Raw genomic sequence first — 25,543 nt, 5'->3', positions numbered from 1 at the left:
AAAATAAAGGATCTGAAAACGCTGCTGACAGTTTTTCAGATTTGGAAAATGAGATTGATTTGAAAACTTTCATGTGGCATCATATATGTTCTGAACTGATTCTTCCTGTCTTTTTTTTTTCAGCTGTTTTTTCCCCCAGTAATCAGCTTTCCCCCCAATTCAACACATTGGAGGGCAAAATCCAAAACAAATATCTTTCTTTGTTTTTGATTTTACTACCTTTTTATTTATTTTTTTGGCCTACTTTTGCTACATAGGCAGAAATTAAGGGAATCTCTATTATAGAGCATTCAGCAGTGTTTCGCTCCTGAATAACCAAAATTAAATATATTTTAAAGGCAATGCAGTCACTGCATTTGTAGTGATTATATGCATAAACTGTGCTTTTCAGTTTTATACAGCAAACGTGATCTTATAAGTGCATCAAGTTATAGATAACACGCTTTATTCAGTCACAAAGTGATTTCATATCCTTAAAAGAGGTTAACAATTAAATATTGGAAATAAAAAAAATTCTATCCCCCCTCCCACTGTGGTAAAAGAAAAATACTTTTTTCCCCATTGACAGATATTATGGTGATGTTCAGCAATTTATATGGCTCAGAATGAGATTAGACCAGTGTTTTTCAGACTTGGCAACTTTAAAATGTGTAGACTTCCACTCCCAGAAGTCCCCAGCCAGCATGCTGGCATTCTGCGAGTTTATTTTTTTGTTAAATTTATATACCGCCCATCTCTCCCAGAGTTGAAGTCCACACATCTTAAAATTGCCAAATTTGAAAACCATTGGATTAGACAGATATATAGAGAATTACCTCAACACAATGTAATCCTCTGATAACAACTGACGACTAAATTAAGTTACCTCTGTATATTATCAAGGGCTGGAGAGTAAAGACTTCATCAGAAGATTTAAAATTTGAGTATGATGGGACATAGAGGAGAAATATTAGAAAAATTAGGCCTTTAAAGGTATAATTCAGGAGTTTGAATTTGGCACAGAACCAGATTGGTAGCCCACGTAAATCACTTCAGAATTAGGAATGTATAAATGTGAGCAAGTAAGTCTGGGAACAAAATACTGTGTATTTATTATCTTCTGACATCAAGCAGCTTCTAGCCTTTTCATCCAAGTGGAGAGTCCTACCTTATCTCTGTTACTTCTGTTTTCCTCATCTCATTTACATTCAGTCATTGGTTTACTCTATTGTTGTAACCCAACATGCGCTTGCGTGGTTTTGGTTTAGTGTGTTGTGTAAATTCAACTATTTTGATTTGTTAACTGTAGTTTATTGCTTAGCATGATGTGTGAACACTGTCCATCATGTCTTATTCAAAAGCCAAGTTGAAACAAAAATGGCTGAGTATGATATGTAATTGTGCTAGTGTTCTGTTGCAACAGAGCTCCTCAGACATTATTGGTTTTAATTAGCTGTAGTGTTTACTTCCATTTTTTAACCTTTGCCATCTGAGCTGTTAAATAAAATGCTATTAATTGATCCCTGTTAAGCAATAGGATGCACAAGCACATATTTCTAAATCTGTATTTTTAGAGTAGATGTGACTTGAGTATAATAAAGAACAGTTACAGAAAACAAAGAATAACCAAAGCAGGCTACAGAAATATGTTTATAATTGGAAGATCTAATTCATAATTGGTGGTGAGAACTTGTATTTATCTACACAAGACAGCTGGATTCTAATATGCCCTTTTCTTGCTTATGCTGTTGTATCATTATTTTGTAAATCTCCTCCAGATGTCTGTACAGTACAAGCAAATGCTGGCAAGCAAATCTCATGAGGCAGTGACACAGCTTTATTGAGCCTCCTTGAACCAGCGATTTATAAAAATCCTACCTCTTATTATTTTCTTTGTTATTTTAAGGTGGATTTGTTTGGTCAGTTTTCCTCCAAGCGTGCTGAGTTTATATTTGCCATGTGATTGATATCAAGTGCTTCAAGGTTATCTGTGGGGGCCCAAAAGCATGGTGGACTCACTCAGGCTGGAAAACATAAAATGGCTCACACTTAAAGTACATCATGTGCATGACTGAAACAAAATATTGATGTGAACATTCAGAAGGGTTGTTTTCTTCAATGAGTTGAAAGTAAAATGAAATAAGCAAAGTTCACTTTGCGGGCCTGTCCCAAGATTGCCATTGTGGATCAGATTTTGCAGATTCTGGTACTGTTCCAAAAACTAGCAGGTCAGAATTTTAGGGTTGATAATGGGAGTTAAATGCAACATTAAACTCTTTCAAAAGTGATGCAGTTAATTCTGCACAGATCAGGTGTTATGAACACATAATCAGATCTCAGGCCTCTGGCATCTTTGAGTAAAGCCAAAAAATATGTAGAAGGCAATCTTTGGGTGCAATATTTTAAATGAATTAAAAAATGAGTGGCTATATGTGCACAGTATATGTTACTGTGGTTAACTTTAACCTTGGTTAATTGTTTTGTGGCTTAGCATATTGTGAGAATGCAACCCCCTTTGGTTAGTTTATAACTTATAGTGTTTTCTGCAAATCTGGTCAGATGGGGTTCAAGTTAAGTGTGTTACGTGAGCCAGCTTTTGTGTATTCAGATAAGGCTCCTTCTAATACACAGATGCTCCTTGTGCTCAGGGCCTTGGCCTGTGGCATTCTGTCTTGAGTTCCCTCAAGTAATTTTAGATGGGGTCGCTTAGTCAATCAAGTGCTGGAAAAACAGCAAATTCTTATGGCACTTTTGAAAGACCAGTCCATTTTATTTTGGCCTAAGTATTGAAGCACTGTGGAGTCCCTGAGCTTTCTTTAATAATCATTCCTAAGTGCTGTTATGTATTCCTAGGTCCTGCTGAAATCTAATGTTAAAAAGGGATGGGCCACATTATAGCCCCAATACCACTGTTCACAGTTTCCATAGCATCCTGAGATTGTATTGTGGAAGTTCAGTTGCAAAATAATTTCAGTGGTAAGATTTGTAGCAAAGAATGCTTAAATAAGAATGTAAACGGGCACATTAAGACTTTGCAACACACTCATTTCTACTCTTAACCCCTCCAAATCAACCCCTTCATCATGTTGAATATGCTCAGCTCCAACTCAGGTGAAGTTACTATGTCTTCAGACATGCTTCCTGCAACTATTGGAAGGGTGGGGGGGAAATGCCATGTGACAAAGCAAGTACAGCTGTAAACATGTGGAAGAATATTTGTAGATTTGTCTTCAGGTATGCCTCTCCTATCTCTGTGTGTTTTTCCTCCTACAGAGATAAAAATTACAGCGCTCATTTCAATTCACCCAATGATTGCCTAATTCCCTCTTTTTTCCTTGGGAATAAAAACAACCAGAGGGTTTGGAATTGTTGAGCCTTCCATGACTGATTTTTTTTTAAGTTCTTCCTAAAAAAACAGATTCTATTTTGATCTGAATTAGTTGATCTCTCCCTCCCTCCCTCCCTCTCTCTCTCATTTGGAGAAAACAGTAGCTTTTCAGCAAGGTGTTCTTTATGCTAATTGGCACAATTTACAGAAGATAAATCCTTTTATGTGGGGTTGTTACAAATAAGGCTGTCTTGTTTGGATGCTTTCAGATTAATCTGCTGTGCTGGCAATTAGGTATACAAAGAATTCCTTTAGGGCCAAGGAAGCTTTGAAGCAGATGTGATATGACTATTTTAATGAATACACATCAGACAAGTCAACAAATTCCAGGCTCTTTATGCCTTGACCATCCAGCATCTTTCAAGTTCCCCTTGTTGCTGTTTTTGATACGAACAGTTCCTCCTCCTCTTCATGAGATCGAGCAGCAAGCCGTGGCACCTCTCCTGCACAGATGTGCCTGTTTTTACGTGCTCAGATTTTCTTGATACATGAGTCATTCCTTTATCTGCATTCATGGATCATAAATCACAAATCAGTGTATGATTTGTGTCACATTGGGAGCCCTCCAAAACAACCTCACAGTTTGACTGATCTGCTGGACCCTAGACTGGTACAGCTAATGACGGTAAATTGGGTGCATGGAAAACCACCTCTGATGTATAATTCTATTTTATTTATTTTTTTGGTCATTTTATTTTTTCCACCCGTATCTTTTTTTTTGTTTGTTTTTGTTCAGTAGATACAAGATATTTTTCAGTGTTCTGGAGAACCATTTGGAAAACTATCATTCCTGCATTAAAGTATTGAGGGAAAAATATTTAGCGATTGTTAATCCTAAAACAACTCCTGAAAGAAGAAATTGATGCAGAATTAATTTTACTTGAAATGTCTTATCCGGTTTTCTGGTAACCCAGACCCAGTGGATTTTTCAGTCAGTTGTCTGGCCAAAGTTTTTTGGGCTCAGATGCTAAGAAGGGTGAGCCTGAACTTGGTTTGGACACTTTCAGGGAACACCTGACCTGCGTGTTACATCGGGAAGGTTTTTTTTTAAATAAGTATTTTTGCCATAGTAGCCCACATAGATATGTCCAGGAAGCCACCCGGTATTGAACTAGACTTGAAGACCACCTTATTTTTTATTTTACCAGATTGAGAGGTCAAAATAACATCCTGGAAGCAGGAAATGACAAATTGTTTTTGTAATCTTCCCAAGAAAACTGCATGGATGAAGTATCAAGGAATGGAGTTCAACTCAACCTTACCTTGTACTTGTGATTCTGTGTATGAATTCAAACAATAATTTCAATCCAGTTCAAATAAACATTACATCCTAGTAAAAATGCATGGGGCGATAACTTAAGTTGAAATCTGAATTGCTCTTCAGCTAGGCTTTTTCAGACTTTGGAAGAGTATGCTTTATTTTTTATTCTTAGCTGCCTTCAGTGCCCCAAAGACAGTAATGTGGGATATATATGTTTTGTCAGCAGAAAATAGAAGGAAGATTGAGAAGAAACATCTTCCTGGTATGTTAATATTAGAATGTGTGGGTTTTTTTCCTAGAAAATTTAAATGTACTGTAGTATTAAAAAAATTGTTTCAATCTTGAGCAACTCAATTTATTTCAGATTAACTGATACACATTTTTAAAGATACTTTTATTTAAGATGACTCTGCTGACTGTCTTTTGCTATATGAAACTAATTTATAGGTTGTGAACAGTTCACCTTTTTAAAAAAAATCCTATCTAACTAATACATTTTTTTGGTATACATATATTATAAATTATAATATATTTAGTTTATAATATTTATAACCTGCCCAATCCAAATAGATTCTTGGTTTACAACAATGTCAAAATAAAAACAAGACAATAAAAATCATGAATAGAAATATATCACATCATAGGTGCTCTTCAGTTAGACCAAGATTAAGGACAAGCATTCTCTGGAATAACACTGCTTTGGGTAGTTTCTGAAATATCTGTAGAGAAGAGTCTGCCAGTATCTCCAGAGGGAGAATGTTCCATAAAATGAGAACCACAACTGAGAAGGTCTGTTGCTTGGCTACTCCCCATGAGTTTCAGAAGGAAGGAGTACCTGCTGCACACACACTCTAGATCACCGGAACCATGGAGCATTGTCAATCTGACAACTACGTAGATGACACTGAGAGTCACATTGCTCAATGATTGACTTAGGGTGATTCTGACATTCAAAAAGTTTCATGCTTATCCTGACTTCATGGATTGAGAAGGCAATGTTATGAAATTTCCCATTTCCTGGATTTAGGTAGGCTGAATCAGACAGCAAGATGAACCAAAAATGAGTAGCTCTGCATACAGTTCCACCCAAGATCAGGGCATTCATTTAAGTTCTAAAACAGAGATCAAAGCTTTACAGTCTTATTGATCTTTGAATAAGTATTGTGCAGTCCATGTGTTTTTAGTCTGTACTTGGTTCCTTTTGCTTCACTGCTGCCCAAAAATATAATGGAAAATTGTTTGCTGTAGAAACTCAGCTACCTTTCTACATTCTTAATTATGTTGTTTACTGACTTATGCTCAGCTTGACATGCTTGGGTTTCGCTATAGAAAGTATGTACCCATTGAATAATAAGACTACTACAGTCACTTGTGGCTTCTTACTTTCAGAAATTGTTATGGCTGTGTAAAAACTTTAAAAATGACTGTTTTAGAATGTTAAACTTTATATCGCATAGCTCTGTACAATATTTTTCAGGTTTTATCAACTTGGTTTTGTTTGTTTTAGTTCTATTTGTATCCCATAGGATATGTTAATGCATGTATAATATCTGTCAATCTTGCAATATCTTAGAGTCTCCTTAATGAACTTTTATAAGTATGCTTGTAGTGAGTAGGGAATATCTTTGGGTTTGACTGACTGACCAATAAAATGAAAGAGTGTCTGTATTTGTATGGGGGTCTTTGCATGACTGATGGACTATGATAACAGGCCAACATACTCTTGAAGTTGCTGTAAGCCAGTGCCACATTTATTTTTCTAAAACGTATGCACATAATAGAATCGTGTGTCCACACCAACCCTGGGAATTAATCTTTTAGCATGTCAAAAGTAAAATAAGTCTTAAATATAAAAACAAAACCCATCATGATTGATCTCTGAATTTAAAGTAAGGTCTTGTTTGAGCAAAACAAGGGGACCCTAGATAGACTCATGTTGTTCTTTGTACTCATAAAAATTGAGAATTATGGATGGAATGTGTAGTGTGTGTAAAATGGTTAGAGTCTTTTTAAGGGCATTTGATAGATAGGTTGAGTGAATTTGATTGACATTACCATAAGGAAATACCTGTTTAGATTTTGTAATAGAAAAAGATTGGGTGCTACCAAATATAAATATAAATATAGAAAAGTTCAAGTCCATTCTGCAGCCCTGAAATATTTAGTTCTGAAATATCTGTCTTCTGTCTGCCCCCAGGATTATATACTTTTTCTTAATTCTGTAATACTGACCATTTTGACCCAGTTAGTGCTTCTGTGTTGGATGAATGGCTGCTGGTCTGGGATCAATATGCTTTCTCTGAAGTAGATTTTTGTGACCATGAGCCTTTCTTGAATCAAGCTGTTACTGTTGCCAATGTGTTTGTGAACACTCACTTCTTGTTTATGACTTGTCTAAAGCTTGCACATTTTGCATCTAAGACTAGCATGTTGGTTCTCATCTGTTCTCATCTTGCCTACCCTACAGTAATTTATCCTGTTCTCCTGCAGAAAGTAGTAGTTTATATTTCTCAGCTCAGTGGTTCTGAATTTCCAGATATGGCTAGTAGGCTATATAGGCTGCTGATACTTGAGATGACTTGGGATCAAGGTTATGAGAAGTAGGTTTTTAAAATACTGTATATGAAATATTTTTTTTCCACTCTTGAAATATTAGTTCCTTAATCTGTTGAAGGACATTCATTTCTCCTTTTATAGAGAGCTAAAATTATGGCCTTGAATTCAGCTTGATAATGCAGTTGACAAAATATTTAAAGGACCTCTTGTTGAAAAGCTGTTGGTAGCTTTTCTGATAGTTCTTGAAATGTTAGTTGGGAAACAGCAGCTGTGGTGTCAGGATCACTTGCAGCCCTCTGCCTGATTTCAAAACCCTTTTTCAAGTTACTAGTTTAGACCCCTGGCAAGAATAATCTGTTACTTCTCCAGAAACCTGTTGTATCAGGCAGGCAGGCACTATTACAAGGAGGGGAGGAAGGAAGGACGGCTGGACTGACTGACTGACTGACTGGGATACCAGAAAAGAGAATTGGTGGCCCCATCACCCCTTGGCTCTGATCTCATAGATTTCTTGCTTCGGTCCTGTCTTCCAGAAAACTATGTGGATGTCCATGACATTGCCAGGAGTTGAGCTTGACTTAGAAAATACTTAACTTTAAATCTAACATGCAAATTCAGAGTGAGGCTATGCCAGGTAGTTTGCATGGGAAATATTCATTCTTTGTAAGGTCCATGCTTAGAGTATGAATGGCTGTAGAGAAAAGAATTGGAGTGCATATTTATATGCACAAAGGCCTCCATGCAAGGTTGCATAGAAATCTCTCTGTGTACAGCAGTATTTACAAAGCAATAAATTGAGTTAATTCTTTACACTTTTAACTCTACTTTAAAGTGTTTATATGCTGTACTTGCATATAATTGATAAATTACATTTATTTTTTATTTATTTAACTTGCACTCCTCCTCAATCGGAGAAGCAACTTTAGAAAGCCATATTTCAAAAATACGGAATTATGTCATTCGGGTATGGAAACAGGGCATAATATCAGTCAGCTTGGCACCAAGTCTTTGCATTCTTTTGAAGGTTCTGATTAAAGTAAAAAACATATTACCCCATGTAAATTTTATTTCTTTTAGGAAGCTCGCAGAGGAAAATTCTCCATGAATGTACGTCACAATGATGATGACCGACCAAATCCCACTGGAGTTGCCATCACTGCTGAATGGGGAAGTAGCCATGATGCCTCACTTAGTCAATGGAGATGGAACACAGCAGGTCAGTAAATTCTGAAGGTGGGGGCTTGGAATGTATACTTCTGCAATCTGTGACTTACAAACTAATGGTTTAAATCAGGGGTCCTCAAACATTTTAAACAGGGGGCCAGTTCATGGTCCCTCAGAATGTTGGGGGGCTGGACTATAGTTTGAAAAAAAACATGAGAGGAGGAGAGCCGCCAGACCCGGCATACCTGTCATGTAGAATAGTCTGGCTCTGCGATCTCCCTTCTTGTGCATCGCCTGCAGCTCCTGACACAGCCCCGAAACTTCCGCTTCTGGCAGACAGCAGCGGCGGCCAATCAGGCAGGCGGGCTGGATAAATGACCCTGGCGGGCCGTATCCAGCCCGCAGGCTGTACTTTGAGAACCCCTGGTTTAAATGTTTACTTAGAATTAAGGTCCAAAGGGTTAAAATGGAACTAGTTTTGGGGGGAGAAGAGAGAGAACTGCAGCTGTAGTCTTTATGCCTTTCACTTAATTCACTTCCTTCTGTGATAGGACTGAAGACTATGTAACACAAGGTTCCCCAGAGTCTGCTAGCCAAGAGCTAACTCCACCCCTTTTATACATGTGGCAAAGGAGTGGGGCTTTGATCACTGCCATCTTGCCTATTTTGATCCTCATCCTGCAGACGCTGCTGAAAAGTGTCTTGTTCAATACCACCATTTATCTAATGGGCTCATCATGTTGATTTTCCTCAAATGTCTAAATGGCCAATTTGTCTAGGGAGATATAAACACAGTAGGACAAAACTAATTAAAAAGTGGGATGTAGCATGGGGGTGGGTGGAATTAAAACAATCTTTTTAGAACATCTGTATCACATTTTCCCTCTAACAGCAAGCAGTTCTCTAGTTAGACAATGGCAGATGGTCATTCCTCATTATACAGAGAAGATCAAAGAGGATGTATTCAGTGAGTCAAGTCCCCGATTCACTTCAAAGTCCCCGATCAGAATATTGGCTATATTGCATAATCGTAAATTAATTCAGGGATTGAATGACAAATTTGATACAGTCATGGCATCAATAAGACTCGAACTGCTCCATTTAAAGTGGCATGTTCTTCAGGATGCTTGTCAACTTTTTCAAGCCTACAACAAGTAGCAATAGTTTATTTGTAGAAAACAGAGAAGACTTCTATTATCTTAAGGTAAAGTCTTTCTTTAGTCAAACTTAAAAAGTGACAGGTAGTTCCTTACCTAACAACCAGAACTGGGACCAACAACTCTGTCACTAAGCAAAATATCATGTGACTGCAACAGGCTTACATCCTCATTTTCACTGTGGTTAAGACATCATGTGATGTGACTTGTGATTTTACTGCCGGCTTCTCCATTGACTCTGCTTGTCGGAAGCTGGCCGTGAAGCATGCAAATGATGATCATGTGACCACAGGACGCTGCAATGGTAGTAAACTCGCTGCAAAGCACCTGAATGGCAATCACATGACCCCAGGACACTGTGACGGTCGTAAATGTGAGGACGAGCCGTAAACTTACCTTTTTTAGCATTGTTATAACTTTGAACAGTCATTAAACAGGGCAGTTGTTAAGTGAGGTCTACCTGTACATGGAATGTCCATATAGTTTTCTTGGCAACAAATATGCAAGTGGTTTGCCACGGCCTTCTTCCAGAATGTTTTTTTCAACTTTCTAGTCTAGTCGAAGGCATGGGATTTCCTAGTGGGGTTCCATGACCCAATGGTAGTGAGGTGCTGCTACGTGCTGTGACAGTTGGCTATTACTCTTCAAAAAAACAACCAATTGTATGAAGGAGAAAATGAGGCCTATTGTTGCAGGCATGTTGCTTCACTACCATCTTCATGAGCCTTGTCTGTAGAATACATCTCTTTTGTACCTATAGGCTGATTGATCTTTAATCTTGACTAGGATTCCAGATTAGGTGAGAAGTTTCTGGGCAAATTTCTCTCTATAGACAAAGATGTTCTCTCGTATCCCAATTTCTTGCAAGTAGCAAATGAGAAAGTATGGGCAAAAAGTTTTTTTGTAAATTGAAAAACTAAGTAATCATAACAGCAGCAGCAGCAACAGCAGCTTGTTTTCTTGATGTGCCATGTGAATCTGCAAATGAAGATCTCTTCTATACTGGAGTTATGTCTACATATTGAAAACCAGTGTGGAAATAAGATTTCTAGGGCTGATTTCTCATTTTCATATTTGCTTTTTTGTGCTGGGAAACTTTCTTGAGTTTGGGAAAAAACATTCTGTAGCCTGTAAGAGTTTTGATGGACAAGAGGGATTATGGCAGGAATTTTATACCCCTTATCTACAAAGATTTGGAACCAGATAATTCATACCTATGCATGGTATTCATACTGAAATTCCCAGGTGGATACTAGAATCTCTTCAATTAAAGTTTAGCTGGAAAGAATATAAGAATGGGCCTTCAATTTTCCTTGTTTGCCACAGTATTTTTTAGTTTTCAATTAAGTGTTTCATCTTAAAGGCTAATTACAACTTTCAGAACAATGAATTCTCTTTGGAGATCAAGCAAGAAGACAGAGGAGGAGGGAAATACCCATTTTTTTAATTCACCATTTTATTTCCAGTATGACCAGGATGCAAAAAAGAAAAAAAAAGTTTTGGAAGAGTTGAGAAATAAATCTTATGAGCGAGTTTGCTTACCACCAAGACATTCTCAGTCACTGTGTATAAACAAAAGACAGCACAATCCAACCCGACGTTATTTGTCCCAGATGGAGTTCTAAACTTGGCTGCTTCTTCAACGCTGATGTCATGGTGCACTAACAAAATTCTGAAGGAGAGGCGTGTATAGCAACCATTTTATTCCTGTGTGATTGGTGTGGGAGGGAAGGGCTGAGGGGGTGTAGGCTGGAAAATGTGTTTCATGTTGTTTTTTTCCCCCTTTCTTTTCTCTTGTGGAGAATGGTGATAAAAAATGTGGGTCTTAATGCCAGAGAAGAAACAACATTGAAGAGTGGGATATCTTGTTTTATATGTTATTTTTTTCAAATTTGTTTTTTCCCCCCTCTATGTCCCTCCATAGCAAGATATGGCCAAGGGCTTCCAAATAGCAAAATGTGTGAATAGTTGAGGGAGAAGTGAGCTGCTAATCCTATTTTACAAAATATCTGTAAAACAAGATGCAACTGTTCCTGCACTTGTACAGAAGGTGTCTTTGTAGCTATTTCTTCTTCTTTTTTTCAGTACAGCAAGGGGATGGCATGACTCACACATCAGCCTATCATATTAACCCAATAGGTCTCAAATAGAACATTATTCAGTTTCAGGCTTAACAACTCTGAAGAGAGTGTGCTGAAAACCCCAGCCATATAATATCTTCACTGTAGGGCCCTGAAGTTAATGACATGAACTGGGGGGGGGGGGACACCCTGAACCACATTTAGCATCAACACCTGGCATTTGGGGGCAGCTGCCAGAGCCTCAGTGACTTGACAGGGTCTACTGCTGTTGCTTACTTTAATGCCCTTCTTTGCAAATTCCGTTTTTAGCCAAAGAGCTGGGCTTAGATGTTATGTTAATTTTTAACAGCATCATTGCTGCATAATTGGGCAGTGATAGGGACCTTAACATGGTGCCCATTAGTACCAAGAGGCTTTGGATTACTTTTTTGACTCTCATTGGCTCCCTAACCTTCCTGCCTTTTTAAAAAGACAAAAAACACAAACACACACACACACACACACAACTTTAAAATTAGTAACTAAATTGGAAGAAGATACACAGTGGGGCAAAGTGCCTTTTCCAGAATTATGTTTATGATGTGTTAATACATCATAGTTACATACCCTATATGTATGTAAACCTCTGTGGATATGCCTTAAGTGACGTGGATCTTAGTCACCCATCCTCCTCAAATAAAATATATTACCTCCTGAATTGTTCACCACAAGAATGGACAGAAACAAACAAGGTCAGCAGTATGGACTCAGCTTTAAGCAGGAGTAAATAGTTCCAGTCCTGTCTTATTTATAAGGACATGAATGGAAATGTTCCTAGACATTTTCATTTGCTGGAGATCTCTTGATGAGATGACTGCAGGCAACATGGGTGTACTTATGTGTATATAAGGCTTTGCCTGCAACATGTTAAATGTAGGGCTTATATATTTATTTACTAGACTTCTATTCCATTGTTTTTAGTGCAGGGAGGACACAGCGCCAGCTGGGAGCCATTTGTGGTTAGCTGGTTAGATGGATATTTCACCTTTTCTCCAGGAGCTCAAGGTAGCTCTATAGAGGATCTTCCTTTATTTTATCCCCACAATTACTAATACTCTGACTTGGTATTCAAAACCCATAGTTGTCTAGTAATAACATTAAAATGTCGTGCAACTAAGGGCAGGGTGTGCTTTTTGTTTTTGTTTTTTTTCAAAGAGGAAATTTAGAGTTATTTTGGAAAGACCTTATCCTTGAAAATTATAATGGAATTTACTGGGATATGCCTGAGTAGATCATTTGTGTTCATATGGGTATAAGTAATTCCTCCAATAAGCTGATTTCATGCTATGTAGAAGATCACCTTGGGAATAGGTTGGGATATGAGCAAATAGCCTAGCTTCTACAAGCATCAATTGAAGTTTTCAGGCTGTCTGAATTATAAAAGTTTAGTTTGAATGTAACCTGTACAAGTGTGAACAGGTCTGCTTTGTTCAGATGGCTTCTCTGCTGATGAATCAGTCAAATCTGGTAAACCACCTTCCTGCCATCTAAAGCTGTCTCTATATATATAATTTGATCTGTGTGAAGCCCCAGTTTGTGTACCTGGTTAGTTTGTCCTCATCCATTCCAGAATCACCTCTACATGTCTGTTCAGAAGAAACAGAAGAAACAAGAAATAGAGTTGTATGTCACTTATATACTTCTTAGTTCAGATCTCTAGATTAACTTTAATTCTGATGAACTCCAAAGGCCAGCACCTACGGAAAAGAATCATCTGGGCCAACTGGTCCAGATAGCAGTAGAGCCAGGATGTAGCTAAGTCTTAAGACCTCCAACTTGGTGACAGTGGTTACCAATGTATTTGCAGACAACCTGACTCCATATCTAACTCGATTTTTTTAAAAATTAAAAATTGACGTGAGAATGCTGCAAAGCAAAGCGTCAACCTCAAACACGGTCTTTATTTTCAAGATGCTTCTGGGCCCTGCATATACAGCAAAGGCATACTTGGGAAAAAGAAACGGTAGGAGCCTGCAGCCCAGTGCTTCATTTGGAATTAATCTTACCTGCCCAGGAAACGGGCAAAGGTAGCTGAGATAACAGGATGCCAGGGAAGGTGCCAGGGGCAAACTGGCTGGGTTGCATATTTTGTGAATATGCAATCTTCCAGGGAAGCCATTTTATGCGACTGCCCGTGAAATACTTTCCAAATTTCATTTGTGACCACAAGTCTCTTTATTTTCTGTTGATAAGTTGCAGGTGTAGGTTCTTCAAGCAGTTGATGATAAATAGCCACATGCCCAGTTTGATAAGCATTAATTACACCCAAAGGATTTCACAAACGTAGCATTGCTGCCAGCTCCACTCTTTTATACACGCTTCTGACATCACAAGGCACATACAAAGGAGTAGAGCTTATGACACAATGTGCTTTTGTCATCCCCCCTCCCCCCATGCTTCCACAGGCTGGTTGATCTGTAGTCAATAACACATAGTGGGTGTGTTTTATGAGTCTTTATTGTTGTAGTTGTGTTTTAGCCTTTCCTTTGAGGGAAGCAGCAGGAAAAATTCCATTATCAGGATTGTGGTTGCCTGATTATACAGTTGGAACAAAATTATGTTCCTAGCTCCATATTTTATGCTTAGAAATGATGACTTTAGCTTTTGAGAACAGTGCTGTTTGCCAGCAGAATGGCAGAGTTTGCAAACAGACTGAATTTTAAAGAAGTTCCTGCAAAATCTAAAGGCAGAAATTATCCATAAATTCCTTTCTGTATTTAATTAGTGTTACTATCTTAAAGAGAGAGCTTGTATGTGGTTGTCTTGGTGGCAATACCCCAAAAGTGGGAACAGGCAAAGAGAAGCCTGCACAAAAATGGTTCTGTTTTTGTTTTTTCTCTCTTAAGAGCATCAAGCATGTGGTTGCTTTCTGAAAACAGGACTTGGGAAACATGCTGTGGCAAGCCATATAAGAGTTGCTTGCAACTTTCATGTATGGATAAATGTCCAATTTCCATTAAATCAGCTCAGACCAGGGATTCTGCTTCCTGCTGCCAAAAAATAACTTACGTGAGACAGAAGGAAAATAATGGCCGGCTGGTGGGAGGGTAGGTTGGGTTTTTTCCCCCCCACCCTCTCTGTGCAGTGAACAAGGCTTGTACATGAGGTTCTGATCACAAAACCAGGTTAGTTTTGGTCCAGCATGTTCTTACCCTCTTTGGTAAGCATTTGGAGCAGTTAACTTTTTCCCCAGATGCTGCTCCTTTCTTATATGCTAAAGAGCCATTGTTTTCACTGTATGTTCACTGTTTAGCCTCACTTATCAGTTCCAGTGATACGGGTTGATCTTGTCATGCATCACATGTGCTCTCCAACTTATCTGCACCAAGGCAATCACCTACCTTACATAGAGTCCTGCATCATGAGGAGAAAATGAAGGGAGAGAAGTTGTATTTTCTCTTTTGAAACTTATGGATCAGGAATCATCCAGTGAAGCTACCAGAAGGAGATTTAGAAAAGAGCATTTACTTACACAACAAATACAGAACACATTACTACAAGATTTAGCGATGGCCACTAACTTGGATGACTTCAAAATGGAGCTGGATACATTCATGGAGATAGGTCTGTAAAGGACCATTAGTCTTGAAGACTCAATTTGTGTTCAGTTTGGGGGCTGCGTGACTTCCACAGACTCCATTAGTTATTAGGTTAAAGTGGTTTAAGGGTTCAGGTTCGCTGCATCTCTTTTGCTGTGGAATAAAAGAAAAGTAGGAAATGCAATAATAGGACAAGACAATAGATTCTGTAGGGTTGAAGATTGAATGAGGATCCATTTAAGATTTAGACTTGCTTGATTAATATAATCTGTAGAAATCTTGGTTTGGAAGCTGTGGTAGTGAGGTCCTGATGCTTCTGTGACAGTTTGAGGGTGGATATCTCAGTCTTGTTTATTAACACCATCAGAAGCCGCATTAAAGGTGGTACTAGAGTTCTGACTCACCCAGTTTCTGTACTGCTCCTGACTCAGATCAGGCTCCTTAGCTAAGATCATGTGTGCATCGTTTTTGACCATAATGTTTTGAAATTCCATTTCTTCTTCCCAACCTCCTTGTTGTAGATATAGACTCATAGGGTTGGAAGGGAGCTTGGAGGGTTCTAGTCCAACCCCCTGCCCAGTGCAGGAATCCTCATTCCATTCTGGACAAATGGCTGCCCAGTCTTTTCTTGAAAACCCTCCAGTGATGGAGCACCCACAACTTCAGGAGGCATTGTTTAATAAGCTTTCACAATCAGGAAATTCCTCCTTAGTTCAAGTTTGGATCTCTCACTGTAATGTTTCAGTTTACAGAACTCATTGGTTCTTGTCTTATTATCAGGTGCCATGAAGAATAAATCTACTCCCTCTTCCTTGTTACATCCTTTCATGGATCAGAAGACTACCATCATGTCTCCCTTTAGCCTTCTTTTCCATGTTTTCCTCCTTTCTGGTAACCTCTTTGGTGGGAGGTGCCTTGAAAGAATGATTATGACATATATTCATGTTTACTAACAATAACACTATTATTAATCACAAACATGTTTGTGAACAGTAAGCCAGGATTCTTCAGCATATTGTTTTGTCCAAATGTAGCCAGTATTCCTTTCATTTGAAATCATGATTGAAAAACTGTAGAACAGTGTTTCCCAATGTGATGTCCTCTGGTATGCGAGGACTACAACTCCCAGAATTCTTAGCCAACATGGCCAACAGGATGGCAGTTCTAGAAGATGCAATTCCAATATAGCTAGGAGGTGTCAAATTATGTGTATAAACTTGTATAAAAATGCATATATGAGTAGATTTCAGTATCACAGAATAGTAAGAGAGAGGTGTCATAGAATTTACCAATATCCTTTGCACATCACAGTGAAACAAATAAGCTACTTTTTTGATGGATCCTGGTCATCACTGCAGCACTTGGGAAGGATGATGATTTTTTTGCATCTTTTATCAGAGGAAATTAAGTATTAAGATGCTGAAGCTGGTTCGGTGTCTTGAGGTGACTCTCTAGATTATTGTCTGGTTGCTATAGTAACTCAGCAGGCCTGAATCATGGAAGAGGTAAACACTTGGAAAAGGCAAAAATCCTTCTTTTCCAAAGTTTAATCACTGGTGCCAGGAGTCTTCCTGGAGCACTTTTGATGTTGGGCAAAGTGCATTTCCTGTGTAACTGAGTTAACATTAGGCCAAAGTTTCAAGATCCTGTGATGCCACTGAGACAGATCTGAGCTTTGGTACAGCTTATATATTTTTAAGATTTATTAAACAAAACAAACATTAACAAAAATAATACATCACTGATATACAAAATACACTGATTAAAGTAAATTAAGTATATGGAGAGAAAAGAAACTAAAAAAATTCTATATAATATCAATACAAGATTAATTCAATCCTTAAATTTATTATTAAATCTAGAACACAGAGAAACATATTGCTCCATTTTCTCATTTTTAGAATATTAAAACATTTCAAAAATTTGATAGCAAACACATATCTTGAATTTGTTCCTTAACCCTGGGAGAATAATACAGCTCAACTTTAAGGAATGAACTCTTCATTGAATTAGTACATTGAAGATGGCCTTATGCCAAAGGGGTGGTGGCATGGAGTTGATTTTAATTTCTAGAAAGCAGAATTTTGGCCTTAATTTCTAAAAGTCCAGTGGTTTGAATGTTATTGAAATGCCACATAACTTAAAGAACACATGCCTTTAAAGAGCAAAAATCAGTTTGATCTTCTCAGTTGTATCACTTTGTTTTGAATGCTGTGTCTTAATTTGAAGGAAACAGTGGTTCTTGTGAATAATTCATAGGCCTTTCCAGGCTGGAAGACAAAAGTCTCTTAACTGCTGATTGAACTAAGATTGTAGATAGATTGCTTTTTATCAGTGTATTTCTCTCTTTCCTGGAATTCAAATTCTGGTCTCTGCTGTCCTTGCCCCTCCCAACGGGTATCTTGTGAAATTCTTGCTGCAAACGTAACACAGTGATCCACGTTAGCATTTTCTCTTCCTAAAACTTATAATTTAGCCATGACAGTAAACTATAGCAGAATTATAGTGATTCCAAAGCTGATATATGCTATGCAATAATCTCTAACATATATCTTTTTCTTTTAACTTTCTAAACATTTTGTTTCTAGTCCTGAAAAGGGTTCTTTGCTTTGATAACTGGGTAAAGGACACTGCATTTAAAGATAGCAAAACATTTACTGGAACAGTTTATATATCCCAAAATGTTTCAAACTTTTTAAAGGGAAGGAAGGAAGGAATGAGGGATTCATTATTTGGGTAGTTCAGTCAGTCAAGAATTTGGGTGATGTACAGTGAAAAAAACAACATAATCAGCAACATGGTGATGATATGATGTATGTTGGGAGGAGATTCAATGGACTATTAGAATTTGAGAGCCTTGAATTGAGTGACCAAGTTTATAATTGCTCTGGATATTATTTACCTTTTTGAGAACAAGCTATAACATATTATCAAAGCAGTACAGTGGTTCAGGTGTTGAAGGAGTTGCCAGTTCAATCTACCCTCAGTCACGCTTAACAAGTTTTGGGACAAAGTAGTGGACTTCATAAATATGCTTGTGCAACAAAAGCTAAAATTTTCAGAGGATAATTTTCTTTTGAACTATAAACCTAGTACATAGAACTTGATAACTGGACAATGTAAATGGATTCTCTAGGCCCTAACTGTGGCCAAAAGACTGATATTGCAACCTTAGAAAGATAAATGTATGGCCCCTTTTCTTCTCAATAGATTGAAGACCTGATTGTACTTGCCACTTATGAGCAGATTCCCTAAGGATGTAGACTATGAATGGACAAGTATAATGAAATATGGGACTCATTTATACAAAATACAGTAGGCTAAAAAAATGATAGTCATATAAATGTATTAGAAATAAATACGTACTTGAATAATATTTGCATTAGACAAGTATATATAGAATTGTAATTGTTACTGTTATAATGACATATTAACATTTTTTTCTTTGTTGTATTTCACTTTTTTGTTAAAGCACTTTCTTTGTGGTTTTTTTTCTTCTCAGTGATAAAAAAACAAATAAAAAGTCTACTCTTAGTCATGGAGTTGTCTTACTGTCTCAGCCCAACCTACCTCAATGGGGTGTTGTTGAGGGAGAAAATCAGAGGAAGGAATTCTATGTATTTCACCTTAAGGAAGGCGAGATATATATCTACAACAAAAAAGCAGAACAAAACTTAGGTATTAGTGAGGATGCCTCAAAACAGTTCTGACATTTTTTTTCTGATAAAATGCAATGCTATTGCAGGTAGACAGTTTTTATTCCACGTTATTTGCAGCTGCTTGTGGGAGTCAGGAAACACAGTGTGGTCAATTGCATTTTGCATTGACACCTTTGCTAGGCAGAAGAAAGGTTGTAGTCACCCATGTTCGTGCATGAAGTATGTATATGGAGTGGCCACTGTGTAACCCCCTGAACATCTGCTGGTGGACCAAAGAACTTACTGCACTTGTGAAATCTGTGAGCAAATCGACATTTTTAAAAAATGTTGCCTGGAACAGCACCAAATGGGCTTGCAATGAAGTAGAGTAAGTATTTCTGTTTTTTAAGATCTCGTTTCCAAATGGGCGATTTCTACTTGTAAGAAGTCTCTGTTCCTAGTACCGTTTGCTGATAGGGGAAATCAGAGAAGAGGCAAATATTTTTTAAGAATCTGGAGAGAGGTGCAGTATATGTATCTATTTCCATATTCCAATGTGCCTCTTAATTGATGGATTGCTGTTAACTAGCCACTTAGTACAGCAGACCCATCTTTTAAATGGGAAATGCCAGACTCTAAAATTGGGGCCTACTGTGTGCACAGGATGTTTTGTCTCTGAGAATTATGGTCTCTCCCCAAGAGCAATGCTTTTCCTTTTCACCAGTTTTGTTAAAAAAGAAAAAGAAAAAAAATTAAATGATTGCCTTTCCAGGTGCACGACCTGTTCCTTTCTTCTAGAAGTTTCATCTACTGAGAATCAAGCCTGCTCCTAACCAGTTAGGCTGTGCATGGCTCACTCTCTGTGGTTTTGTTTCTTGGTGATTCAGATTAGGCATAACCTTGAACTTCTTTTTAATAAAATTATTTAAAAAAAAAAAAACCAACCTCAGGCCTGTTTCTTCAAGAGGCCAGTGAGTATCACATTCTCATTCTTAAGGCAGCCCAAATAATTATACAGGATCTTTAGCTTGAACACTATAACTTTTAGGGTTATATAACCTTTTCAGACTCTAAAATAAATGTAATCAGACTCTCACTGCATGATAAGGATTCTGCTGGCTGCTAAGCTCTGTAATATATACAGCTATTAAAATAGACTTTTCCCCATTTGTGTCTGGAATAGTTATACAGGAAGATGCCATGTCTATTGAAACTCCCTTTCAATACTATGTCTTTGTGTGAAGTAGAAGAAACAACCCTTGTCAAAGGTTCCCACTTCCCCAAATGCTTCTCCACCATTGCTGTACTAGAAAGCAATGCACATATGGATGTATTTTTTCACTGTGGGTATAACAGACATAGCATTATTTTTTAATGTGTACCCCCTCCTTTCCAAGTCTAGTTTGCAGACTGACATCTTGAAATAAACTATAACTAGATGATGCTTTTCAGGCATTGTGAAATGGGACGATGCATTGAGGAGTTGGTGCAGATGGTCCTAAAGCTGACTCTTGCCAGCTTATTTATCAGGAATTGAAGCATGGTGCTGGACATGCTGTTATGTTCAGACCCAGACTCTTCCACCTGTGAATCATCTGCTGGCAATCTTCCCTTGTACTTAATGAATTACCTTTGCTTTTCCTGTAGCTGTTCATTGTATATAGCATTATCAATATCCATTGTACTTTGCAACAAGAAGACAAGCTCTTTTCCTGAAACTATCATCTAAAATTGGGCACAAGGGCAACAAGGGAGGTAGGAGTAAGGGCTGATGGGGAAGAATATTTATTTTAGCTGTGTCTATCTACCTATGTTGGTTTGGGGGACTAACAGCATATGTGGAAAGGCTGCACTTGGGCCTTTTTAAATGAGAGAAGAGGAGGGTGAGCAGGGCTCTAGAGGCTTCTAGCTTTAATCACATTGTGAGAAAATAAATTCCATCAAGCTGGAATCTGGAATCATCCAAAGAATTGGCATGATGACAGATCCAGAATAGACAAAGGGAGTTCCTTTTCCTTCAAGGCACATTTCAGCTATGAAATCTGTGATCACAAGATGCAATAATGGCTGTAAGAAGGCATTAGATAAATGTATGGAAGGTAAAACAATCTATAGCTGTTAGTCATACTGACTAGACTCTAGCTCCAAAATAGAGGTAGCATGTTTATGAATACTGATCAGTGCAGGTGCAGAATTCATGTTAGATTTAAAATAACAGGGCTTGGGAAGAGCTAGGCACAGACAGCTTCAAAATGCTGTCATCAGTCACAGTTGTCATTGCAAGCACTATTGGTAGATGTCACTGGGTCAGTTTTTTCCATCCCCTGTTTGTCTCAACCAGTAAGGGTTAGAAATTCTTTGTATATGGCTATCATGGCTAAGAGTATCCAAAAGATGATGAATTAGTTGTATCATGCATGGGGGGTGGCTAGAAGAATTATATTGAAAACTTGGAAAAGTGATATGATTCCATATGTTAAGGAATGGCTTTTGGAACTCTGTAACTTGGAAAAGGCAATATTTTCTACTAATCAAACGATAAAGCAACATGTTCTACTTTGGCCGAGCTGTTATGTTATTTTATAATAATATTTTTATTGTACCATAGTACTTAGTAAATCAGTGATTATTGATAAATTTTCATACAGATGGTAGATTTTTTTTTCTCTCTTCTTAGTCTGGTTTTTTATCTTTTCTGACTTTGTTAATATTTTTTTATAATTTACGGATTGTTCTGTTTGGTGTTTTGTTTAGCGTATTTTGGTGTTTTATCTATATTTTTTCATTTTTTCTGAACTTAAATTAAAACATTTAAAAATTAATTGATTCTGTTTGTATATCTGAATGTTACCCATTAGAATGTTCCATGGCAAAAAATGGCATCAAATGTGGACTCATTTCACAATGCTTCTTTTTGTTTCTTTGGGCTCTGCTGTGATCCAGTTGCATTGGTTGAACAAGAAGTGGATCTCAAGATGATTTATACTTTCCTATGTGGCGTTGTAGATAGAGAGTTGGATTAGGAAGATCCAGATTGAAATTTTCATATTTCTTGAAGTTTGGGCCAGTCATTGTCTGTCAGGGCCTTTGTGAGAATAAAATGGAGGGACCACAGGCAGTTCCAAATGATTTTCTACTCCATTTTCCCCCTTAAACGAGAAAATCCCAACCTTTTAATATTTTTCAGCATAAGGAAAAACCTCCTTGATCTTTTCTGTTACTCTCCATCTTGCTGATATAATGAGCACCCTAAATGTGGGTAAACTATAGATTTATATAATGGCATTTATCCTTGTCCTGTTTTAATGTCTTTCTTAGATAATTCATAATGTTTTGTCTTTTCTCTGGTGTGATACACTTCTTTTTCAGTCTCCTTCCTCTTTTCATTCTAATAAGTTGATAGCCTGTAAAGACCCTATCAGCTGGAATACAAAACAGTGAGGATGATTAACTTATTTCGAGGGGTGATACAATTGGCATTCTGCTCCATTCTGAAGAAAGTCCCACTACATTCATTGAGTCTTGTCTTTACATAATTGTTTGTAGGAAAGTGACTTTGAAGAGGGAAATATGGAATTTCTACTCTTAAGTCATGTCATCTGGAATAAATTTTATTTATTTGAAACATTTGCGTGTCTTCACTCACTGGAGTTGGGATGGTGCATAAGCAAATATAAATTACTTATATAACTGAATACTATGATATACCATGAAACAATGACACAGACAATAAAATGACGGGCAACTAAAAACAAACAGCAGGCTAAGATATTTTACAAATTAAAATGCCCAGAGAAATAGCAGTCTTTTAGTCTAATTCTGTAAAGATCCTGATGAAGGGGCCAGAATCCAGGAGAATCATCTTGATTTGGTTTCAGAAATTATTTGGTTAAATAATGACAGTTGGTATATAGCTGGATCAGCATTTTTTTCCTGCTTACCAGATAAAAGTTGATGATTATTACTTAACCAGCACCATTGCTTTTCTGGCTTGTTTCTTGCTGAGATTTGTTTACATTTTTATTTGTTTTTGGATCATGAGCAATTGGGGCTTGGCAGGTCACAGCAGGTTTGTATTTTGGTTTATTAAAATATAATCTGGCCTCAGAAGATATTTTTCAATGAGCTTCCCCCTTTGAGCCTCTTTTATAGGTAGACCTTTGCACAGCATTAAATGGAGATTTGGGCTCCTTTTAAACAATATGTTTGCATTTCTATTGTAGGTTTAAATAGGGCTTAGTTTTAAGAATTATGACCTGTGTAATAACATTTCAGGATTCAATTTATCCAGTTTCTTTTTCTGAAACACCCTATGCTGCACTGTACTCTGAAATGTGCAGCTAAACTGAACAAAAGATACATTTCGAAAAAAGATTTTCATGTTAAACTCTCTTTTTTGTTTCTCGGCAGGTCATTTTTGTTCAAGTTAATCCAGGTGAAACTTTTACTATAAGGGGTGAAGATGGAACTCTTCAGTGCATTCAAGGTAAGGAAGATTTTGTAGGACAAACTTTTTGTTTTATGCTTTATTTTCTTGATCATCTATGTGATATTGATAATGATTCCTGTTGACATTGACTTCTTATTTCCTTAATTAAAGAAGGTTCATAAAGCTTAAATATACAAAATGTTAACGGTTTTCACTTTGCAAAGTGCTGAAAAATCATCTGGATAATTTGCAGCTCATAAAAGTACAGATCTTTTGAGCCATACCATTTCCTTTTGGAACCCAATAGTTTAAATCATTTTCTGTCACCCATTCAACAAATTACTATATCTGTGGCCCTGTAAGATATCCAGACAGGGGATCTTTGAGGATACAGATTTGTGCTATAATAGGAATTTATTTTTATAGAAATTGGATTTTTACAGGCAGAGGCTAGAAAGAAATCTGTTGGGATAGTGTAATTCTGATTTTCAAACATCAAGTAGGTGGTTAACTTTTGACTTTGGAAGCATTTTTACTTTCTCCTGGCTTTATTTGCTCCTATCATCTTGACTTTCTGTTTTGCATAGTGCCTTTGCTTAAACAGAACAGGTATCTCATGGATGGGCCTGACTGTGGATATACTACATGTTATTTCAGAAACCCTTTGAACTCCTTGATTCTCTTTCAGGTTGTGATACTGATACAGGGGATTGAGATCATGTCAAGGGGTAGAGGGTGGATCATTATTTTTCAAGAAATAACAGTCTGAATGGAGCTGTGGGTTATTTTGACTCAGGAGAGTTAAAGTAAGTGCTATGCTTCGCACACATCAAGAAAGTTTGGAAGAGTAACCCTGTGCCTCCATTCAAGCATAGCACCCTATAATGAGGCATTTTGGTTTAGGTTTAGTGTAGTCTGTAAGCCCACTCATTGCAGTTTGCAATCCATGGTTTACAGCCAGGGTACAAAAAGTGTGGCCCTCAGAGGTCCCCAGTCAGGATAGGACAAAATTTCCAGGCTATTTCCATTTGGGGGGTTTGGAGGATTTAAAGGGTAACAACTTCTGCTTAAACTTTGCAGAGACTTTAAGTAGCCAATGAAGTCATGAATCCCTCCATCCTTTAAAACATTAGGCTGATTTCCTTCCTTCCTTCCTTCCTTCCTTCCTTCCTTCCTTCCTTCCTTCCTTCCTTCCTTCCTTCCTTCCTTCCTTCCTTCCTTCCTTCCTTCCTTCCTTCCTTCCCTCTTCCCTCCCTCCCTCCCTCCCTCCTTCCTTCCTTCCTTCCTTCCTTCCTTCCTTCCTTCCTTCCTTCCTTCCTTCCTTCCTTCCTTCCTTCCTTCCTTCCTTCCTCTTATCAGAATTAGGTATTTGGTATCAAATTGATATTGATACTTGATTCTCATTTCACTCCTTCAAACCCGCCTAAAGCCCCCCCCCCAAAAAAAATACATAAAAGGGCCTGCAATGTGGGTAGGACCACTAGTCCCCTAGTCTAGTGATTTCCCTCTTCCACTTGCTGTTCCATCTATTTAAAAAAGGGAAAGACTGCAACATGTTTTTTCTTCTTCAGTTGAAAGAGCTATCATACTGAAAAAGAGTCCTGGTACCATTGTTGTTGAATCATAGAATCATAGTGGTGGGAAGGGACATAAGAGGCCATCAAGTTCAACTCCCTGCACATTGTAGGATTCACTACACCATCCCTGATAGATGACTATCCAGCCTCTGTCTGAAAATGTACCCTCTACCGATGAAGAAAAAGGTTGAAATTTATTGCTCTCTCTTCGTGTGTGTGTGTCTGTGTGTGTGTGAGAGAATCTATGATTAACAAAAAGCCCACAAATTAATATAGAATAAAATAAGGGAGGGGAATTTAAAGTGGTCCTACTCACATTTGGAAGCAAGACAGCCCTTTGCTCAACAGAAGTTGTTTACCTCTGGTTTGTGATGTAGCAAGATACATGAACCCAGCCAAATTGACTTAATTTAACAAGCTATGGTTTGAAGCAATGTGTGAGCTCACCCAGTGAATTCTATATGGATAAAAGATTGGACATAGAGTTCACATTTCAAATCTCCAGTCATCCATGCAATTTATAACTTGGGATTAATTGCTGTCAACCCTAACTTATCTCACAAAATTGTTGTGGGGATAAAAGGGATAGGGAAGTTGAAATTATATATACAGCCCTAAATTCCTTAGGTGAAACGTAGGATAAAATATGTAGACGCTGCTTACTCTATTTTCTATAGGGTAAGTAATGGCTGAATGGCTGAAACTAAAAGAGGAGACCTTATCTTAGACCACCTA

The 25,543-nt window shown here is 37.6% G+C and overlaps 1 protein-coding gene across 1 annotated transcript in view; it reads left to right on the top strand.

The window, feature by feature from the left end:
* FNDC3B (fibronectin type III domain containing 3B) overlaps positions 1-25,543 on the top strand; it is a 281,784-nt gene that overhangs the window by 59,191 nt on the left and 197,050 nt on the right. The window contains exons 2-3 of the mRNA XM_007424299.4: positions 8,262-8,400; positions 23,213-23,288. Of these exons, the coding sequence (XP_007424361.2) occupies positions 8,290-8,400; positions 23,213-23,288 (187 nt within the window). The 5' untranslated portion in view covers positions 8,262-8,289. The remainder of the gene's footprint in view (positions 1-8,261; positions 8,401-23,212; positions 23,289-25,543) is intronic.

This window comes from Python bivittatus, unplaced genomic scaffold (genome assembly GCF_059951505.1).
Source record: "Python bivittatus isolate LINGU-HERP-01145 unplaced genomic scaffold, Pbiv_v1 ctg000980_np1212, whole genome shotgun sequence".
Taxonomy (NCBI): domain Eukaryota; kingdom Metazoa; phylum Chordata; class Lepidosauria; order Squamata; family Pythonidae; genus Python; species Python bivittatus.
Note: the sequence above shows the minus strand (reverse complement) of the source record. Positions and strands in the feature narration are given on the sequence as shown.